Genomic DNA, 23,365 nt, shown 5'->3' with positions numbered 1-23,365 from the left:
CCGCTTTCGTGTAACCCTCTTATTAAAATCCTTTGAAATCTTCCTATTACCTAAAGAAACATTATTCCTGACTTTGCCTTCCTTATCTCTGTAGCTTCCCCTTCAGCAGGCGCAGCGTGTGCAGCACTACACCCCCCTCTTGGACACACTTGGAGTGACTCTCGCTGACAACACTGTGTCAATCCCCTATCCTTCCACGAGAATTTCAGCATGCAATAATGCAGCCCTTGAAGCAAGACTACCTGGGTAGGAGGTGGCATCCTGGACAAATTACTCATCTCCAGAAGCGTCGATATTCCCGTGCGGTACACGGGGATATTAGTATCTGCTTATTGGGATTGCTGTGAGGACCAGAGATAAAATGTCGGCAAAGCACAGATACACAGGGAAGACCCCGCAATTGTAAGGTCCAGTGATTGTTGATTCTTCAAGGTCTAGCTCTTCTTTTTTACTGTTATTAACGAGGGCTGCTGACGGGGTCATTATGATGATGCTTTTCCCATCTGTGCTAGAGCTCCTTCCCTATCCTCCCCTAGCAACACGGCCAGCCTGTGTCACACTCTTTCCCTTGGCTCTCATAAGATCTTGAACAGACGTCTCTTGTCACAGTTTATTTATTTATTTATTTTCTTATGACCTGTCTCATCACTGGGAGGATTTGCAGTACTTTTAAGGAACAAAAACAACAGAAAGTAAGCAAAATCTGGGTGACAGGAGTTGAATCTGGGTGGATCAACAGATAGAACTGATCATATAGGACCCTATTTGGTCGCTAGCGTTATGTTACGAATTAGCTTTGAGCTTTCAAACCACTAATTCAATGGGACAGAGAAACTGGTTATTTTCTTCAGAGTATTTAAGTGAAACTCAAGACATTCAGAGGACATAGTATTCCTGTTACTGAGTCTTATAAGTGTTTTTCCTCCAAGTCTGGCAGGGAGAGCTTTCCCTGATGTCATTAGTATACAGTATCCTAAATGATAATTTCACAATAATGAATTTCACAAGCTATCATAACCTTATCATACTGTATTTTAATAGCTGACTTTCATGTGTATTTCCTTCTATAGATTATGCACACCTGTATGCAGGTTCAATGTGCTCATCTTTGTATGCTAAGCTTTGGACACACTGAAAGATGATATTTTTGTTTGTTAAATAGTTAAATGATGAGTGTGTGTTTCAAGACTTGTTTGCTAATACACGTTAGTAATTTTGAGCAACCAAGAAACAGCTTTGAAGTATACCGAAAGATGTGCTCTCTTTATTTCCTGTCCCGTTTCCATTCTCCTAGGTCACCGTGTATCACATGCATAACTTTATCTTCAGAAAATATAAGAACATTCTGGAATACATTTCTATATACAGTTGGGTTCCTTCAACTGCCATCTGCATGTTAATTATTTCCTTAGGAAAGCCAAAGCATAGCCACCTGCTTTATTTTGAAAATACGCCATTCGTCACCAAAGTAAGTTTCTAGAGTTGACGGGGAATGAAAATACCAATGAACTAGTCTGGCATGCTTGGGTGTGGCTTTAGTATCCTAAACTAATTGCTACAGAACATGCACATCGTCAGAAATGAAGACATTCATTCAAAATGTAAAATGCTCCCAAGCTAAAAAGGCCTATCACAAAGAAATATGATTGTTGCTGAATAAGAAAGCCGTGTCTTCCTTGTGTTTCCAAAATGAATAGTTTCGAGTCCTTTTAGCAAGGATTTGGGGATCTTACAATGTGTACAAAGCATGGGAATGACAAATGCCTTCATCCTTCTCATCGTTTAGGCTCTGGGAGATCATTGCTAGCTAGTTCATCTAGCTTCCATATAAAACAGCACCTGGGGTGCCACCAAGAGTTCTTACCTTTTTTTTTTTTTAAAAAAAGATTTTATTTATTTATTTGACAGGCAGAGATCACAAGTAGGGAGAGAGGCAGGCAGAGAGAGAAGAGGAAGCAGGCTCCCCACTGAGCAGACAGCCCAATGCGGGGCTCGATCCCAGGACCCTGAGCTCATGACCTGAGCCAAAGGCAGAGGCTTTAACCCACTGAGACACCCAGGTGCCCCTTTTAATCCTATCAGTCTACTGTCATATTTTACAGATCTTTAAGGTGGTATGAGCTAGGAGGATATAAGTCATATTCTGCAGTGGGTGTTTCATAACAACCCTGTTTTTCCTTCACAAAAAGGAAGGACTACCGACGCGAGATGCCTCCGTGTCGGAATGGCAAAGGGATGAGGATGTCAAAGACGGGATCCCACTGCCTTCTCTCTTTGCTCTTGTGTTCACTCGCTGGTAGCTTAACCTCCTCCTTTCACTATGGACTGGAAACTTAAAATAAGTTCATATGTGGCAGCGCGCTGTAGTTCTGATTCAACCCGAGGAGCCTCAACACAAGCAAACCAACAACAGCAAAACCAGAAAAGACTCAGGTCCACCCTAAATCAACAGAGACACAATCTCAGAATGACGTACAGGCATTGGCATTAAGAAAGCTTCGCAGGTAACACCAGTGTGCGATGAGGGTTGCACACTCCTGAGTTAGAAACTGAGAAGGCGCGAAGGAGTTTCTTCCTGCTAAGATTTATGTGGAAGACTCTTTTTCTGTATGTGGCTTTGGGGAGTGCTAGGAAATGCTATTCTGGCTCCAGAAGAGAAGACTTCTAGTATTAGAAGATTCATAACATGCACAGAGGAGCAAAAAATATTTGCATCTGATTGAATGATATGCTGCCAAGAGGAGTCCCAGGTCAGGGTCCTGTTTGACTGCTGCCTTCTTCACTGAGGGAATGCAAGAATCAGGAGGAAAGCTGTACACCCTAAGCCCATTAGCATGCCCGGGCAGGTCTGCTGGTCATCAAGGCCACCATCTGACGCCCAATGCCAGCATTCCCTCCATATCATAGCCTCTGCCCACCCCACCTTGCTTCTCCTTGGTTTTTGGAGAGGGGAACTTTTAGTGTACAGTCACAAATGGGGTCTTTTATTCCCCTTGGCTACTATCCCACCATCTTGATTTCAGTGAACAGTTTAGAGACAGATCACTGGTTCAATGTGAGACAGAGAAGGGAGCAGCTTTCAAGTAGATGTTGTGCCACAAGTGAAATATTTTAAGGTTGTCAAGGTGGCTACAGTAATTACTCTACACACTAGGTGGCCAGTGCTCCAGAAATATTTACTGAGTAAGTAAATGGATGGGAGGCAGGCATCCAAGAGAGGGTACAGATCTCACTGGTTTCCAGTTTAACGCTCCCATAAAATATATCTGTGACAGGACTCTATGTGAAGCTTAGGGCCAGCTTATGTGATATTACCCGTTTGGGTGAAGACTCATGAAATCCTTCAAAACAGAGAATCTCCCAAGACATTCTTGTGAAAGGTGAAAATGTCAGCCTACTACGGTGATGGAAGATTTGAAACTGAGAAGCTGGTAAGTAGCAGCTGCTATTTTGTGTTACACTAGAAATGTGCTCACGTGGAAAAGCGCTATGTGAGGGACAAAGTGAGGGAGCCCAGGGAGGCAGCCAGTCACCGCTGCGCATGGGAAAATTGGCTTGGGATTTGGGGTTGTGGCTCAGTATATTATTTCTTCTATGTTACGCTCCTTTGGAGGCTTCCCAAAATCTATTTTACCTGGAGCATTTTTGTTTGTTTGTTTTTAAAGATTTTATTTATTTATTTGACAGGCAGGCAGAGAGAGGGGCGGGGGAGAAGCAGGCTCCCTGCTGAGCAGAGAGCCCGATGCGGGACTCGATCCCAGGACCCTGAGATCATGACCTGAGCCGAAGGCAGCGGCTTAACCCACTGAGCCACCCAGGCGCCCCATGGAGCATTTTTTTTTTTTTTTTTTTTTAAACAGCAATTCCTGTATGGAATCAGAGTATGAATTTCCTGGTTGCTTGGAATTCCCTAGGTTTTCTGTGACCCCACTTCTGGGTGGTCAGGAAAGCCACATATCACTTCCTCACATCTGAACCCCTAGACCGTGGCTGCAGTGGCAAACACAAACACTACACCCACTACACGTATATTTGATTCATTGTAAAACAAGCCTCGAGAAGATGCCATAAAGCTTTCTCTACTATCAGGTTTTAAGTAGTAAAAACTACTTCATGCTTTGGAAACCAAGAGAGGATTATAACCCTATGGGGGATCTCCTGGGGCCAACCTTCTTCTCCAAAGGCGGGGCAGTGTATCAAGAGCTTGGACACAGTAGTCATGTCGCTGGGATTTGTTCAAGCCCCACTACATCTTAGGTATGTGACCTTGAGGACATCAATTACCCTTTTTGTGCTTCAGGATTTTTCTCTCTCAAGTTGGGATAAAAGTAATACCTGCCTCATAGAGTCGTGCATATTAAATGAATTTAAATGAAGAAATCACTTCAGATCAGTACCTGGATGTTAAGTAGTCGATAAACGCTATCGTGATCCATCAAATATTTGTTTCTCAAATACCCTGCTCAGCACTATGAAAGAGGGTGTAGGGAGGGACAAAGGTCAATCAAACACAAGTCTAGCAGGGAAGATAAAACAGGAACAAAAAGAATTATAAAATAGGGCTTAGCTAATACAAAGTATGCCTTGAAAAGCTAAAGCTAAAATTTAAAAGTACTAAAGACAAATGTTTTAAATATACTTTATTTTAAAATATGGGCTTTGGATAAAGGGAAGAATTGAATCTATTTTACTTGAAGCATTCTTTTTTAACCGAATAATTGAATCTTACCTGTTGAAAGATTTCTTCCCAATTCTAACACTTCAGTGATAATTTTCTTTGTATTAATGTCCATCCATTATCCCCTCCTGTATTTGAGGGTAATGTGAGTTTGCTTTGTGAATGTGGGTAAGCCTGAGTCATTCACATATTACTTGCTCCTGCTTTTTGTGGACAAAAGGGTGTCTGACCTGGGGATATACTGTTGAGGTGGGAGGTAGAATCACAGCCAACTGAGGAGAGTAGCCATGTATTAGCACTGCGACTCTCACAGCTAAGGAGTCTGTCCTCATGAGACTGAACCTACATCTTCAGATAAGTGAACTCTCTCTCCCCTTCTCCCTTTAGTAGTTCTAAAGTTACATACTAAGACACTGGTCTGTAATACGTATTCTACATATAAGGGCTATTTATCACTTAGCCAGTACTATTTACAAATTACCCGGACAACTGGATATTTTACTCCTGGTGGAAATAAAATGTGCACTGCCAAGCATGTCATGAAGTTCCCGAGACCTACAAGACACATAGACTCATTTTCAAAAATTTCAGAGCCACTGGGCATGCATTTAAAAATGTTTTCTACTGATGAATCACTAAATTCTACCTCTGAAACTAATGGAAAAAATTTAAAAAATGTTTTCTATTCATCCCTTCTCATTCCCATAAAACGTCTTTCTTAAATGTTATTGCTGGGAGCATTATTATGATCATCAAAGGTATTTCTAAATTTTGGTTTCTCAATTGAGCCTAAGTACTAAGTAATAAACATAGAGGTAAGACAGAGCTTATCCAGAGGAAAACTAAAAGACTACACTATTGCAGGATCTTTTTGTATTAAGAGACAAGACTAATGCGTCCTCTTCCACTGGTATCTGCTAACACAGACTGAATGGCTTTGTTCTTCGGATCTCATATAGAAGGTCACTAATTTATCAGTGTGCTGTCAGTGGGGACACAAACGTGAACATGACACAACCCCCTCAGCGATGGGGTGTTTTACTCCACTGGGGAGACAAACAGGTCAGGGGACCAACCACCCCAGTTTTGTAGGACCAAGGGATTTCCTAGGGCATGAGACTTTCAGGGTTTTTTTTAACTTTTTTTTTTTTTAAACTTAAACTCAAGTAGCCAACATATAGTTCAGTTATTCATTAATTGTACCCAGTGCTCATCACGTGATGTGATGAGACTTTCAGTTTTAAAACTGCGACAGTATTGGGTAAATTGGGACAAGAAGAAAAGGCAGCTTTGTCTGATGGTTCGGGGACAGCCTCACCAAAAGAGCCACACTGAAGCAGACTCTAGGATACATTTTGCCAGATGGAGAGGGGCACTTCAGGAAGAGACTAGTGCATACAAAGATGTTCAGGAGTATTCAGTCCTGCTTAGCTAGAGTAGGAGACGAGTGACTGCCCACGGCTGGCATGGGAGCAGAAGTCAGGATGAGGGGATGAGAGCTATAAGCTTAGAAAACTAGCTGTAAGTCATGCTGCGGGGTGTGGTTTTGTCAGAAAGTCTCCCCACTTCCATTAGGACTCTTGTCTAGGGAACAGCTGTAGCTCTCAAAGTCTCTGTCGTGGCAGAGGTGCCTTATTCCTGAACTTGGGGGGCCATAGTATGAGTGTTACCCTATCAACCAAATAGGAAAGTTGTGGTGCTCCCTGAAATCCTCAATCATTTTTGCATCACTTACTGGCCACTCCAGCGCACTACATATTGTTCCTGCCTGGGGCTCTGAGGGTAAGTAAGAGGTGCTCCAGGACTGTGAAGAATCACATGATCCAAAAAATCAGACGTTACTGTGTGCTGGGAGGTGTGAGCATAATCTGACCTGTGATATGCTCTATGTTGAACTGGGTTCCTACTGATTAATGAATTTATTTATGAGATGTTAAAATGTGAATCACACTACAGGCTAAGCCTTCTGAACTCCATATGTCCCTCAGACAATGGTAGACACGTACAACCACAGATACAGGAGTACTTTGGGGCCTGACTCGAAGGAGTGTCAGAAAATCAACACAGACACTCAGAATAGTGAGCAATCACACAGGTAACATCATTGATGTCTGCAATTATCCAGGAAGCAGGAAGCCAGGGGAGTGCTAGTAAAGAGGGATGGATAAGACTGGGGCAGAACATTGGCCAATTCTCACAGTCAATAGGACATGAAGAAACTCCAATTCCATATAATATCAAAACTCCCAAAGTTTCTAGCTCCAATTACCATAGTAAGAAAAAATATAAGAAAGTATTATGCTCAACTATTGGTTCTTTATTAATTTCCAGACCAGGGAGAAATAAAATACACAGCAATTCCTTTTACATGCTAGAAAGTTATGCAGGAAGAATTAGAAAACCTGACAAAATTAAAAAAAAACTTATATTTTGATATTCAGAAAACACTTTTATTGTGATAAACCAACTGTATTGGTTTATTGCAGCAAATGGCCTGAGTGCGGGCAGGAGGCTTTCATTCTGAGAACTGAAGGAACCTGGGAAGAAAGGCATTGGGGAAGAATTGTAGTCGGAATAGAGGATAAAGGTTTAGCAGAACCAAGAGCAAAGAAAGGTGGAAATAAGTTTCTTTAATGTTTTTTTCTTTTAAGATTTTATTTATTTATTTGACACAGAGAGAGAGAGACAGCGAGAGAGGGAACACAAGCAGGGGGAGTGGGAGAGGGAGAAGCAGTCTTCCCATTGAGCAAGGAGCCCAATGTGTGGCTTGATCCCAGGGCCATGGGATCATGACCTATGCCAAAGGCAGAAGCTTAACTGACTGAGCAACCCAGGTGCCTCTGCTTCACGGCTGTTTTCAATAGATTGCTTTTTAGGGAACAAGTATTGTTGCAGAGTTTTATGTCATTAGCACACGATCTCTAAAGTTATGCCATTATCAGAAGAGCAAAGCTTCATAAAGATTAGGTGACAGTTTCATGTTGCCTTAAGGGGGTAGGTATTTTCACATAATGTGTGTGTTCCTTTTCATAATACACATGCAAGTTTGGGAAATTTAGGCCCCCACATTGGGCCAAGTCTGTATTTTTCATTCTGAATCTCTAAATAAGGAAGATGAAAAGTGTGATGTTGAATATTTCAGAAGAACATTCCATTTTGCACACTTTTAAAGTTACTTTGTTCTTGCTCTGATTTAAATTATTTAATAGATGTCACAATTTGGTGGAAAAAAACAATCGTTTGGAGAATAAATGTCATCCTTGTAAAGAAAGGAGAAAATAAAAGAGTGGTAAATGGTGGGGGTGGGGGCGGGAACCAAATTTGTTGAGCAAATGCTATAAGCCAAACCCTCAGCTAAACAGGTTCCATACTTTTCACTCACCTGCTCCTCAAAAAGGGTCAGCAATTTTCTGCAGATCTCACAGTAAGGGGCAGATGCATGATTCACACCCCGCTCTGGGTAGCGCCAAATCTAACAATACTGATTTACGTGGCTCTGAAACAAATATACTCTTACTTTTCAAGTGACCTAACTTATGTATACACAGGCATGGGCTGTGTTTGGTAATCGTTAACATACTTTGCCCAGATGATTCTGAATTCCTCTTTCCCAGGATTCACTGTGAAACTGGTAACTTTCACAGGATTGTAAATTACCTGCTGATTTTCTGAAGGCAAACATTTTGACAATACAGCACATTATGTTGATTAGTACATATATATATTTTTAATAGAACTCAAAGACTATATACCTAGAAATATGGGTTTCTATGTGTATGTATGTGTATGCATGTCTGTTTTGCTTACTGTGAAAATGAAATGGTAATGAGAACACGGGCAAGAAGCCAGGATCCCTGGCTTTGTATAATGTAGTTTCTAAGCCAGACGAGTCTCCTTCAAGGATTACCTTTTCGATTCATTTAGGGTCAATCCTAACTCAATTTTCTTGAATGGTGCCCTTAAAATTCTAGAAGTTGAACATGGGCCACGACTCTGGCAATTATGATGTTGATAATAAGATGATTCTGCACTAGTATTTATGAATAGGTTAAAGTTGTATGTGAGTAAGAAAGAGGTCGTCAATAACACAAATATGCATGTCTTGTCTCAGATTCTGGAAAGGGCATGTTAGGTCCTGCTGAGGTCCAGTGATACAATAGGAAATGAAAATGAGATACTTACTCAGCAGGAAATTCCTTATATGCTAACACAGTAGGCCGTGGAGCACTGGTGAACTCTCTCCCCCTGACCCGCTCATAATAGGCACCTGTAAGCTGTGGACTCGTGAGGGGAAAAGGGAGACACCTGCCCTCTCTGCCATCCTCAGTCTCATGTGGACCTCTCGGGTTTCACTAACATGAAAGCCACTGATGAGGTGTCTGAGTCGTCATTCTCTCCTATTTGGGGGACCAAATCACTCTCTGGGGTTTAAGCTACATTTGAAGATTAGATCTGCCACTCACTCACTACCTTTGTGAAATTCCCCTAATATGTCCAAACTACAACTGCCCATCTGGAAATATCCTATTCACCTCATAGGACTGTTTTGAAGAGCACACAGATAAAACATATGAAAATGTCTAAAGATGAAACATGATGTGAACTAAAGTTGATTTTAGTATCATTGTTATATTCAAAGTACAACAGTTAAGTATAGCCTAAATATGGGTAACATAAAGTCTCTAAATTCCTGTCCTGGGTTATAGCTCTATTCTGCCACCTACTAGCTTGACAGCTTGCCCACAAAACAGAAATAACAGCATCGAAAGTAAAATGTCATGGCGATGATGATGATTAAATGAGTTATATAATACAGCAACTACCTATCAAGTGCTTACGAGATGGTAGCTATTAATATCACTTTTCTGGGCTGACTAATAGTTACTAAGTATTTACACATTAAGTCGATGCCACAAACTTAATTACTAAGTAATATCAGAGGGAAAAGGACAATTATTCGTATCATTTTATCTATCCGAAACTACACTCATTTTTTTTTTTTTTTTTTTTTTTGGCACCCAGTTAAAATGGAAGAAAGTGAAATAAGAACAGGATGAGGAGACTGTCAGCCTCCGTACAGGAGTGTTGTGCTTAATGGAAATTTGAACTAACGTTTTAACGTTATGGCAAACTTAACACATGGTACTTAATAAGCTGTCAGAAACTACACACCTAATGTGAGTTTCTTCTAGACTAATTTAGTGCGAAACCAACTGTAATGGTTTATCGCAGCAAATTGACTTTCTTTTGCCTCTAGTAGATCCAGTTAACCTTCTAAGCCACAGAATAATATTTTTCCTCGACAATTTTAAAGTTCATCTTACTTAGCCGGATTGAGTTTAAACGTGAAATTCGATAATAAAACTTTCTGTAATCCATCTGTTTTTATTATACAATTAGTTGAGTCTATTGTAATACAATTTCACCTAGTTAAATATGAAGTCACCTATTAAATGCTAGTAATAAATAATGTATAACAATGTGACTTCATATCATAAAAAGGGGGCAACAATATTCCCTTTGAATGCATTCAGCCTTGAACATGTGAAAAATATAGTTCTTATGCTGACTTTTTGTTTATAAGCTTATCTTTATCTTTGTGACCTTTTAACAACAATTGTAATATCATTTCATGTCTGTAGATATCAAAAACATTTATATTTTTTTCATAGTTTTGTAAGGAGATTCTATTATAACCATCCACCCTTTTAGGAAGCCTTCTTTTCATAACACTCATGTGATAGCGTTGTTAAAACCATTAAAATAATTTTTTTAAATGGTAATATATATGTTATTGTCTAGCCAAATAACAAATGGAAATTGAAAGAAAATGCTTTCAAATTTGAAGTTATAATGAGAAAATAATGAGGCTCATACAGGAAAATGGCAAAAGTTAGCCTTGTTAACACAGGTGCAGTGGATATTCCTTGAACTAGAAGAGACCTTAGCAATCACCTAATCCAAACCACTCATTTGACAGAAAAAAGCCAGGGAGGTTAAGTGTAATTTTGTCCTCGCCTGTGAATTCAGAATCATGGATGCAAAAAGGACAACTATTACTAACATCATCGTCTGTGACACAACGTGAATTTTGAAAGACATTATCTGCATATTGAAAAAGATGAGATTAAAGTTCTCATGTGGGGGTGGAAGGCATTACATTTTACCCACTTAGGGCGACCATCCTGCCTTTTATTCAGTAACAGGCTGCCCAAAGAGTGACATCAATCAGCCACTTCCTCCGTTGGACTAAGCTCCCTCATCTCTCTGCCAGTATTCGCATCTCTCTGAGCTGAATGTGATTCCAGTTATGTATCTATTAAAGATCTAAAAGACCTGCATGCCAGCCAAATACTTTAATTCCAGAAAGAACTCTTTTCTAATACCAAGGCGGGGGGAATGGTTGTGTTGTTTCACTACGCTAGTTTTCAACATGCTGTGATCCTAAGGGATTTTTAGGATAATTCTGACTCTATCCAATTTTCACTTTATGTGCTAACTTTAGAACTTAGTCTCAGTCTAAGATATGACTCCAAAGTATGTGGTGATCCAGCGTGATGAGACAACAATCCACAATTCACCCACAAGAAGCCTAGCATGTTTAAGCCAGAGAGAGAATAACTAAGCTATATAAGCTAACTGTCGTACACATTCTAGAATAATAACAATGATCTCTTTGTGTGTTATAACATTGCCTTGGCAAGAGGTAAGCAGGATTGTGCCGTGAAAGATGGCGGCAGCTTTCTCTGGGTTGTTTCTCTATGAGCTACTTCGGACTGGGGTCCCCTCTTTCAGCAGGAGGGACGGCACTCCCCAAGGGCTCTGTGTCTTCTCAGTGCAGGAATCCAACTCACCACACAGCTCACACCTGGCTCAAAAGGTTGTCTGTGACCCTCTTGGGCAGCACTCCTTAAATGCAGGCTGTCTTCCCTGACTGCATAAGGATAGGTTAAGTTCTCACAGCACTATAACAATGGGGGAGAAGGAGGAAGTGTGGTCTTTTCTTGGGAGCATGCAGTATGGTGTTTCCAGTTCTGACCATTCCTGTCCTCTCTCCCTGGAATAATGAGAACTCAGGGACTGTGCCCCCACATTGCTGCCTCTCCACTAAGTTCCCCTGCTTTGTGCTACTGGGCTACATGCCTGTGCTTAACCTCTGCAGAAACACCTCACCAAGAGCCCAATTTAATTTGCTAGATTCATAAAAAATGCCTAAATACAAACAACTCCTCCCAAAGTGTTTATGAATATATTCACGAATACATTCTCAAAGAAAATCTGATGCTAGAGTAATAATTCCCCTGTCTTTTATTACTGACTTCAAGACAAACAAAATAATCCATTAGAATTGTAAAAATTATCTTTTTTTAAAAACATTTATATGTAACTCTGATGCCAAGGGTGAATAATTCATTGTTATTTGTAAAACTCTACCTGCAATTAAACTAATTTAAACTTTTGAGTGCTCAAAACATTCTTCATTTGGAACCCAAAGATTTGTTAAATAAGGTGGTTTATGAGATCGAACAGTTGCTAATAAGAGCGTTTCTAATTACAGAGTCAAGTTTTCTTTCCTTCATTTGCAAAAACATTCAGGGGAAGAGAAGGTAACTAGAATACAGAGCACATTTTAATCAGATTAGAATGAACCAGCAGTGGTGGAGGCCCTCACAGCATGAAAAATTACCTCTAACTAACCTCAGGTAAGGAGTGGATGAGGGCTGTGCATTCAGATCTTGACTGGGTGGTTGTGGTAAGAGGATGGGACCTGGGACTTCATTTTGATTGAATGGATCACAGTTTAAAAATATTTGAGAGGCTCTGGCATGAAGAGTAAAAGAAAGCCATAAGTCTTTGTACAGATCTGTGGTTGGACCATAGTGTAAAGTAATTTAATAACAACTGAAATTTTATATAATATCAGTAAGGAGCAGAGAGGAGGTAGGTAGAAATTACCAGTTACAAAGTATCAGAAATACTAATGTAATGTAAAGAGCATGGGCATGGGGCTAGGGTGTGTCCCTCCCTCATGAGGCCAGATAGCTTTTTTTCTTCCAGGCTGAAGGAGTGATGCTGCAGAGTATGAAACTGGCCTGGCTCAGAGCAAAGAAGGTAAAAATGGAAGGCTGCCACCTTAGCACAAAAGAGCTGCTTATAGTTCAGAAGAAATCAGGTATCCCATATTAACTTCGATATATTTGTTCCTTTTTTTTTTAAACTGTGAAGTGAACTGATATATGCTTGTTTAATAAATACAAGAAAACATTTCATAAAGTATAGACACTTGATATTAATGTAAAAACATAGCTACTCTACTGAACTGTCTCTCTTAGTTCTATGAGGCATTAGATGTCATCAGGCTTCAACCTTACGAGTCATATGGCCTTGGAGAACTCAATGAAGTCCTCAGAGGACTGGTTCCTTCTTTTGTAAGTGCTGTGACTGTCAGCTGGGATAACAGATGTGAAAGCATATTAAAAGTTAAAATAATGCCTTAAACATTACTGTCTCTACTATCACTTTCATAAATCCCCAGTTATGTAAGCTGACATGTATCATAAGGTGATAATTATGACAAAAATAATGTCCTTGCAGATTATTCTGAAACCTCAACCCTTTCCACAGAGACCTCATACTCTGCAGTCCTTGCTTTATCATTTCCGGAGGCTTATGGAATTATCACTAATTCTAAAGGAAAAGCATTCTTTATTCCACATGGCATGCTCTCACCATGAGATTAAATTACATATTTCTTATAAATCAAATAATTTCCCTTAGAGTTGTTCACTTTGGGGGGTATATTGTAATCATGAATGAGCTATAGAAGTAAGGCCACAAGTTGAGTCCTTATGCATGTTATTGGGATACAGAAGATAAAAATAGCTAACATTTATTGAGGATGTACTACATACCTGTTTATTGCTAACCACCAGCAATGGAATGAGACTGCCCAGGTTCAAATTCTGGCTCTATTATTTAGTACTTGCAAAACTATCTGTACGTCAGTTTCCTTGTGAAACGGGGATAACAATACAAACTTCACAGGGTTTTTCTGGTCTGTGTTTGAGTATTAAATGAGCTAGTGTATGGAAGGCACATAGAATACTACTTGGCACGTGGTAAGTGCAAAACAAAAGGTCTTGCTCTCCTCCCTTCTCTCCCTTCTGTCTCCTTCCCCTCCCTTTGCATTACCCCTCTACTACAGATCTCACAGCTGGGAAGTTGCAGGGTTGACATCCTGTGATCCTCTGCAGCCCATAGTTTTGGCTACTAAATGACCACAATGGATGTGACCACATGCTATTTTTAAGATTTGGCTTAGTATAGAATACCACGAAGCACCTTCATCAACAATGGCACTCCAGTTTGGTATCTTCTATGACATAACTTTCTAAGTTATGTCATAGACTTAACATAGTTAACTCATAGTTAACTCATATGTCATAAGTTAACAAAGAAATGATTTCTTGGTTAAACAGCTGTCTAAAAAGCATCAAGAAAAGTTTGCCAGTGTCCGCAGATCAAGGGGAAAAGCTGAAAGTTTAAAAAATTAACTTTCCCTATTGGAAAAACAATTCTCTAAGAACAAACAGGGTCTTAAAATGGTATTCTTTTCTGTTTATTCCTAATTGGAAATGTTTTATATTTATGCTGACTTGTAAAAAAGTTCTGAAGTTAGGAAATTTTTCTGGGAAGATTTAGGAAACTACTCAAAACCATGAAGGAAAGAAACATCCTTAGGATATGATTCTGAGCTGAAATCCTCTCTAGCTACTTTCCAACTTGCAACATCATGAAGAATGCTCATCATTAACCATGAAATGAATGTGATTTTCCTTTTACATTTAATGTTACATTGAAGATATTATGCGGTATCTTTCAGACTTTCTGGAATTGTACACAAGTAACATTTTATAGTAGCAGATGTGTGACATCACATGAAAAACTTGTAAAAACCTCTACATGAAAATCACATCTGTCAGTCCCTACTATCATTTTAACTGCAGTTATATGGTTTGCTTCTCTGTCTGTGCCAGAGGACGCAGCTTTGCATGAAAGCTGTTCCAGGAAATTGTGTCTTCTGGACTAGCTAGTTAAGCAAATTGTGTAACTGCCATTGAAAACCAAACTGTACCCAGCAGACATAATTTCACAAAAGAGGAGGAAAAAAACCCCACATTTGTATAAAAGTCACAGCTGTTCAACTCTACATTTTGTACTTTTTTCATTGAAAGTTTTTTTCCTTTTCTTTTTTTTTTTTTAAAGATTTTATTTATTTATTTCACAGAGAGAAATCACAAGTAGATGGAGAGGCAGGCAGAGAGAGAGAGAGAGAGAGAGAGGGAAGCAGGCTCCCTGCTGAGCAGAGAGCCCGATGCGGGGCTCGATCCCAGGACCCTGAGATCATGACCTGAGCCGAAGGCAGCGGCTTAACCCACTGAGCCACCCAGGCGCCCCTCCTTTTCTTTATGAACAGTGACAGTTACATTTCTAGTTAGCAACTTTAGGACTTCTTAATACATTGCTAAGTGTTGTACTCTCATGGGTTTGGTGTCTGTCAGGAAAAATTGGGCTAACTTCTTTCTGCTGCTCCACAGAGGAGAAACTTGGTCCATCTGCCCTGTCTGCAGATGAAAGAAGGAAAGATGTAGAGTGGGGACCAGTGTTCTCTAAAATGCAGAACTGTGTGCTGCCTCAACTGCTCCAAGCAGTGTCAACAACCCTATGTTGAGGTCTACACAGTATGAACTCCTTTTCTTTCAGGTCCCACACGTCTTACTACCAGTGGCCATGTTGTCTAGAACCATTCCTGAGTCACTGGGAATGGAGCGAAAGACTCCGAATGCTTGGGTCAGAAGACTCCCTGTCAGACATCTTTCCGGGACTGCAAAACTACTAGAGATGGGCCGGAGAGGAGACATTCTCCAGGGACCCCTCATAGTTCTTAGTGATGAGTCTCAGAGGTTGTTTACAATATTAAAGATTTTGAGTGCTCCATTTACTGGATGATGATTTGGAGCAAGACTTTGGAGTCTAAGCTCCTGAGTCAGAGTGCCTAGGTCTAAGTAATAGCCATTACTCTCAATACTGGGTGAAACTGGGTAAGCTACTTAACTTCTTCAGCCAGCATTTCCCCATCTGCACACTTAGGACAATCTACATCATTATCGCTATAGTGAGGATTCCAGATGTGCTGAAGACAGCTGAGCACTTCACCCAGTTCATGGCACATACTAAGTATTCACTCAATAAATGTTAACTATTTTGATGAGACAGTAATGATGACAGCAGAGATGATTTTTCTGACTTTTGAATACATTAAACGTGTCAACTTAAAACTGAATTTGCACAGGACAGATTGATGGCATAGAAAGGAAGAGTCAGTAATAGTGGTCAGAACGATTCAATCCAGGCGTTTCAGTTTCTAGTTGTACAATACTTTCCTGCTGTTGATTGCTGGAATTCCCATCTCCTTGTCTGGGGCTGACAAGGAGAAAGAGGGCATGTGTTTGGGGCGCCTGGGTGGCTCAGTGGGTTAAACCTCTGCCTTCGGCTCAGGTCATGATCTCAGGGTCCTGAGATCGAGTGTCACATTGGGCTCTCTGCTCAGCAGGGAGCCTGCTTCCCCCACCCCCCTGCCTGCTCCTCTACCTACTTGTGATCTCTGTCAAATAAATAAATAAAATCTTAAGAAAGAAAGGAAGAAAGGAAGGAAGCAAGCAAGCAAACAAGCAAGCAAGCGGGCATGTGCAATTATGCCAGAGGCACGGGCTCATTTCAACCTGATATGACTTGCTGATGACAGAGGGACCACAGTGCGACTTCTGCTCCAGTGGTTAGTCTATTAGAAAAGAGCAGCTGAGGCTAAGTTAGACTTCTAGTGTCCTACCATGGGCTTCTTTTTGCGATTGCAAAGGTGGAATGTTTGTCATATTTTGTAACTGCACCTCTAATTCTGTGAGTGTGTGACTAAATACCAAAAATGATAGCTCTACAGGAAACCCATTGTCTGTCATTATGACTAGAATTACTGAATCAACATTTTCTTGACTACAGATTTATACTGAAGACCACCTTGCTTCGTTACATTAACCGAATATTCATATGACAATTTGTATGATTCCAAGATACTGACATCAACGTTATCACTATAATTATGAACAGTGCCCTCATACAGGCATATTATATCTTATACTTAGGATGTCTAAAATGAACACTTGATAGAGAAACTTGCCTTAAACTAGACAGTTATTGTTTTTCTGTATAATTAGCTCTAAGAAATTGGTGACCTTTTTTTAACAAACATACTCAGTGTGCTGAAAGTGACCACCACTGTGCTCAGGTATGTATCCATACAGTTTCCACCAACAAGACTACTATTTAGAACCATGCATAACTTGTGAAAATAATAGTGTAATGGAGATGCAGCTCATTTTTTTTGAACAGTTAAAACAAACTACATAAATAGATATTTTCAGGTAAAATGGAAAAGTTGTCTTTGTTGTGATGGAAGACATTCCTGATTTCAAGCAGTGTTTACATTATATAGAATAAATTGAGGTATTTTAATTATTTTGGTGAATTTTTTCCAAAGGACATTTCTGAGCAATATGGGAATGTAATTCTACTTAAAATTATCTTTAGGCTTGAATTATCTATCTCAGTTTTCTAGTCAGTCTGAGACACCCACACATCTAATTATTTGCGTTAGTATATGTTACAGAATCATGGAAGGGGGGGGGGATTCTGACAAATAGTAGAACGGGATATAATCGGAAGAAAGCTAAATCTGACTCACTAAGACCCGTGTCTGTGGAAATCTAAAATTACTGAATGTGTTAGACTGGTTCAATGATGTAAGACATGACTGGCTAACTTAGGAACAATTTCTGACTATGACAGTGAATGCATGAAAAATGAAGGGGAAAAATGTAGACAAATATAATCTAAGCAAAAACAAATAAAAAAGACAATCATTTGAAGGATAAGAATAATGAGGACAGTTATCTTTTTAGGGTCACAGCTAATGTCCACCAGCAGCAGCTCTTTAATGAAAGACAAGGTAGGAAGCACTGCTTTCTGATGAGTTAGGTGTCTCACCTCTATGACAGACAATGAAGGCAGAGAACAAAGGTTTGAGTTAAATGTTATTTTCCACACTGAAGCCAGCTTGGAAGCATCTGAGCACATGGAAGAAGAATCTGAAGAATTAGAATAGGGTGGGGGTCAGTAAGACAAATTTGGCCAGTTACCTGTTTTCGTAAATAAACTTTTATTAGATGGTAGCTAATGCCCCTTAAGTGTTGTCTAATGGTTGCTTTCAAGCTGCAGGGGCAGAGCTGAATAGCTGTGACAGAGGTCACAGGCCTCCCAGAATATTTGCTATCTGGGGCTTACTGGAATTTGCTAACATCTAGACTAAAAAAAAAAAAAAAATCTCGTTCAATGAATTCTACAAAGAAGTGAATTAAACATGAGATCTGGTTTGTCACGTCCCTCAGTTCTCTTTCCTTACATAGAACTACGTTGGATTTCAGGTGTAATAGTCTAGGCATAGTGCAGCCTGACTTAGTGACGTAAGACTAGTCAGCATTTCCTGGAAACTGGTTAAGGTTGATATATCTATCCAGAAGCTGCAGCTATATTATTATTAAAATATGTGTGTTTTTATTGATTAGCAGTGTAGGGAACCAAGGTGCCTTTCTCATAACTATATGCAAGTGATGTCTCTTTATTTTTGTAATTAGTGACACCTCCAGGCATTTATTTTACTTTTTGCATCTACTGAGCATCCGCCTGACATTGGAGTATTACATACTATAGAAGAAAATTGCAGGGCGCCTGGGTGGCTCAGTGGATTAAGCCTCTGCCTTCCGCTCAGGTCATGATCTCAAGGTCCTGGGATGGAGTCCCGTATCGGGCTCTCTGCTTGTCAGGGAGCCTGCTTCCTCCTCTCTCTCTGCCTGCCTCTCTGCCTATTTGTGATCTCTGTCTGTCAAATAAATAAATTAAATCTTAAAAAAAAAAAATTGCATGTGGTAAATGAGGTGAATTTACCTGGACTGGAAATGACTGATATGCTGCCAAAATTGGGGCTTTTCCAAATGAAGATGGTGTTCAGAGTATCCAAGCTCATGAGAAAGATGTTCAAGAACAGGAGCCCACAAGCCTTACCCACCAGAACCTCCCCAGCACAAAGAAGGGCTGGACACTTAGGAAAAGCTCAGTGACTGAACACTGTTAGCAACACAATTTCGCAATAATGCCATTCATCTCCTACCCTTCACCGTCTAGATTATTACTGTTAAGCAAAATGTGGTTAGAGAAAACAGAGATAGATCTTGATAAATAATGTAAACACCTTTTGTTCTTCAGTTTCTGCATTTCTTGGGTAGTACACTTCTCGTAGGCAATGTGTAGGCTTTGCTATTCACCCAAATAACATTAACATTACAATGAAGAATTTAAAAAAATTCTCTATATTCTCTATCAGAAGAGGGGGTTCTAGAAAAGTAAGCTGCATATTTAACTCTTGGAAATTATGAATACTACTTGATTTTCCTTCATGTCTATATAATTGAATCCCTAATGAGGGGCTTTATTTGAAACAAAATAATGGGTTGGAGGGATAACTCACATGCTAAGATACGTTAAAGCAATGTGACCTCCATTAGGTAACAAAAAAGTCTAATCTACAGAAAGAAAACTACTGACTTGAAATGGGACTTTAAAAGGGGGGAAAAAATCTAGATTTTATTTCATCCTTCCAATGGAAAGTATGGCTGCTTCATTTAATTGGTTTTGAAATCTAGTTTAATAGAACATCTCTTTGGCACAACTAGTCAGCTCCCAACATTTTGATTGCAAAACGAAGGGCGCTTACTTTGATATCTTTAATTATCACTCATTTAGAGGACAGTGTGAAACACTTTTCCAATTGGTGTTTTAGAATCATGAGTCAAAGGAAAAGAATGACAAATTAGCCACAGCTGGAGAAGGAAGAAACAGCTAGCTGGTGCTCCTGGAGTCTTTGCGGACACTTCCAAGTAATGAAAGGGAGGTAGGGGCACAGCTGGCCATGCATGCTCAATAACTAAAATACTAACCGTTTTACCACATATTAGTAACAAATTAGTAGGAAACTTAGAGACTTACTCAACATAATAAGTGCCATATATGGGATCATCGATTTTTTCCCAGCCATACGGAAGCTCTGAAAAATAAAGAATTATTTCTTTCAGTAAAGATGCAACAGATATCACAATTTCTAATAAAAGGTAATCTAATTTAATTGTTCACGGATTGCAGAAGTAGTCCACCAAGGTGGAATAAAGCATTCAGAGTCAGCACCAAATTTCTGACGCATATTTGTACAAACTACAAGAAGCACTGACTTGAAAATTGGCATTTAAAACACAGAGCTCTCTCCTCTGCAGATAGACTGCTGGGTCTGGCTGTTTATCGCACGCCAAGCGAGGGGATGGCACGTCCTCGTGTTATCACCACTCAAGGCAGTCCAGAAGGCAAATTGCTTTCCTGAAAGTGCATACAGTTTTCTTATTTATTTGTATTGTTAAAAGGAGTATTTCAGGATAAAGATCATATTGTCAAAATACATTTCCGAGGATTGCAAACTGTTTCTGATGACTGAAACAAAGGCATTATAAATTCTCAATTGACATCCCACGATTCAAGATGGTTAGCTTGCTGTTCTCTCCACATGGGTCAGAATTTGAATGCTGCCAATATACTCTCTGGGCATATTTTTTTTCATAAAGTCTAAAATCTTAAACCCACTTGCCTTGGCAATATGGTTCATATTTCCCATTCTTCATGGCTAATTTTCATACATACACTTTTAAAATATCAACAATACTGTAGATGCTTCTATAGGCAAAAGCATGCTATTTGAAAACAAGGCTTTGTTTTATGATACTGTTTTCCAAATACACTGAGCCTTTATAATTCTTAAAAAATTTTTAAATCCATTTTTTATTTTGTTCTGTTAGTCACCATACAGTACACCATTAGTTTTTGATGCAGTGTTCCATGATTCGTTGTTTGTATATAACACCCAGTGCTCCATGCAACCCGTGCCCTCCTTAATAACCATCACCAGGTTCACCCATCTCCCCACACCTCTCCCTTCTAAAACCCTCAGTTTGTTTCCCAGAATCCATAGTCTCTCATGGTTCATCTCCACTCTGTTTTCTCCTCCTTTATTTTTCCCTTCCTTCTCCTAATGGTCTCCATGTTATTCCTTAAGTTCCACAAATAAATGAAACCATATGATAACGGACACACCGAGCCTTTATAATTATTAACTCCTATAAATATGATGAACATTACATTCTTCTTGATAGATATTAGTTATATATATAGAGAGAACTTGGAATCTAAGTCAGATATATTGGCACGTTTTAAATGATGTATTTAAATGAACTTTAAAGTTTCAATATTGTAGTAATAACACATGTTCACTGTAGACAAGGCATAGTTATAAAAAGAAAATTAGAAACATCTGTAATGTGACCATCCAGAGATAACCACTATTAATATTTTGGTGAATATCCTTTAAATATTTTCAAACATAGATAATTACAAATAATTTTTAAGAAATTACATCATACAGTGCATATTGTTTTTGTAGCCCAATATTTCTTCCTAGCAAGATAACCAAAGGCATCTTCAATGTGAATGAGAATTACTGTACAATGTCACTTAAAAGCAGTGCAGCGGTGGTCTGAGGTGTGGCTAGAGACTGTTCGAACCCACCTCTTCTGTCATTGAGTATTTGGGTTTTTCCAGTTTTTACCTGTTATATGCCATCTATGTTGGACTTACTAAAACCTACATCTTTCATCACTTTCCGAGTACTTTAGTCATAATAAATTTCTAGAAGTGGACTTTTGGCATAAAGGGCATACACCCTTTTATGGCTTTTGATATAAATTGCCAGAGTATCACTGTCCCACTCGCAAAATAGAGCAGGTTGTAATATTACTGGGGGGGGCGTGTTTCTGAATGACTTTGTTTTTCTGCACTGTCATATTAAATGCAGGTCGGCAATTCCTCAGCCAAAACTTTTAGGGACATTTAGTTTTGGAATTAAGAATTTTTTTGATTTTCAGAAGTTAACGATGCAAATGCCTACTTTTCCCATAACACTCCAAGCAGAGTCTGGGGAAGCAGTTTATAATCAAACACGTGACTATTTATGCAACCAAAATGATGTGATTTGCACTAAAAGGCACAAATAAGGAGTACTTCATATCAGATAGCACAGTTCTGCTTCTAGAGTGTCCAAGTCAGGTTACATTTTGATGCCAAATGAGTTACAAAAGGCAGTTTTTAGAGCTTTCGAATTTTTGGATATTCAGAAAAAGTACTGGTGCATTATTATTTTAAAAACCAAATAAACTGATTTTAAAATAGCAACTTGTAGTTGTTTTAAGTCACCTTTCTTGGGTTGCTAGCTGGTTTGAACATTTTTTATATGTTTACCCTCAGGCAATTATTTTTTCTTTTGAAACTTTCTCATTTTTTAAATCAATGCCTAAGAGTTCTTTACTTATAAAGGATATTAATTCTTTATCACATGTTGCATATATGTTTGTGAAGTTTGTTTAGATTTAATTTTGTTGAACATTTTCATTAACACAGATGTTTTAAATATTATTTGGTAAACTTCTCAGTGTTTCCCTTTATAGGTCTGTCACTGGAGCCTAGCTTAAATACTGAAGATATTTTTCTAGTGTTTCTTTTTTTGTTTTAACATGAAGTCTAGACTATGACTTTATTTTTCTTAGATTAGCCATGTCTTCATAAACATACAATACCTTAAGAAATTTTTCTTTCAAGATGATAACAACAGTATTATTAAATATTTACAATGACCAAGGTACTAATGGGCTTTCCATGTGTTAACTCATTTGCCCTAGCAATTCAGAATTTAAAATTCCTATATTCTGCTTTTAGAGGTCTTAACCAATTTAGATATCAATTTAGACACTCTGTCTAGCACAGCATAAACAACACTTAATTTAGATTAAAGACAATAACAGTCCAGATGGTTTTCACCAAATCCCCCAAGCTATTGGAGAATTTGGCTATTGAAAAGAAGAATCTGAGGGCCCTTTCCAAGCAGCTAAAGTAGAAAAATATACAGAGGATAGCAACTGATATTATGACTATTTATTAATATGGCTGAATACATGAATCCATAATTATAACAGGTTTAATATCATCTTATGACTATAATATGTAAAACAATCATATTTACTAATATATAGCTAACATGGTTAATATTACCTGACTAGTCTTGTGTTTTCTTTTTTCAAGTCCGTGTCTTACTGGTATTGTTTAGATGAAAACATTTCATGATTAAAATTTTAGAATAAAAAAAGATTTAGAATCATATTTTATAATGTAAACTATTTCTTCACTTATTCCTCATCTTTGAGCTTTGAGTAAATTACTGATTCTAGGCAATGCATTGCAAAAGTATGGTTAATTGAATTTACCATGCTAATGGACATCAGAAGAAAGCAGGAGTGGCAACCCTTATATCAGATCAATTAGATTTTAAGCCAAAGACTATAATAAGAGATGAGGAAGGACACTATATCATACTCAAAGGGTCTGTCCAACAAGAAGATTTAACAATTTTAAATATCTATGCCCCCA

At 38.9% G+C, this 23,365-nt stretch overlaps 1 protein-coding gene across 4 annotated transcripts in view; it reads right to left on the bottom strand.

Annotated features, from left to right (window-relative positions):
* Window positions 1-23,365, bottom strand: part of MAGI2 (membrane associated guanylate kinase, WW and PDZ domain containing 2) — a 1,345,167-nt gene that overhangs the window by 322,101 nt on the left and 999,701 nt on the right. For all 4 annotated transcript variants that reach the window (XM_059396960.1, XM_059396961.1, XM_059396962.1 and 1 more), the window contains exon 7: window positions 19,835-19,892. In XM_059396960.1, the coding sequence (XP_059252943.1) occupies window positions 19,835-19,892 (58 nt within the window). The remainder of the gene's footprint in view (window positions 1-19,834; window positions 19,893-23,365) is intronic.

This window comes from Mustela nigripes, chromosome 4, assembly GCF_022355385.1.
Source record: "Mustela nigripes isolate SB6536 chromosome 4, MUSNIG.SB6536, whole genome shotgun sequence".
Classification (NCBI taxonomy): domain Eukaryota; kingdom Metazoa; phylum Chordata; class Mammalia; order Carnivora; family Mustelidae; genus Mustela; species Mustela nigripes.
Note: the sequence above shows the minus strand (reverse complement) of the source record. Positions and strands in the feature narration are given on the sequence as shown.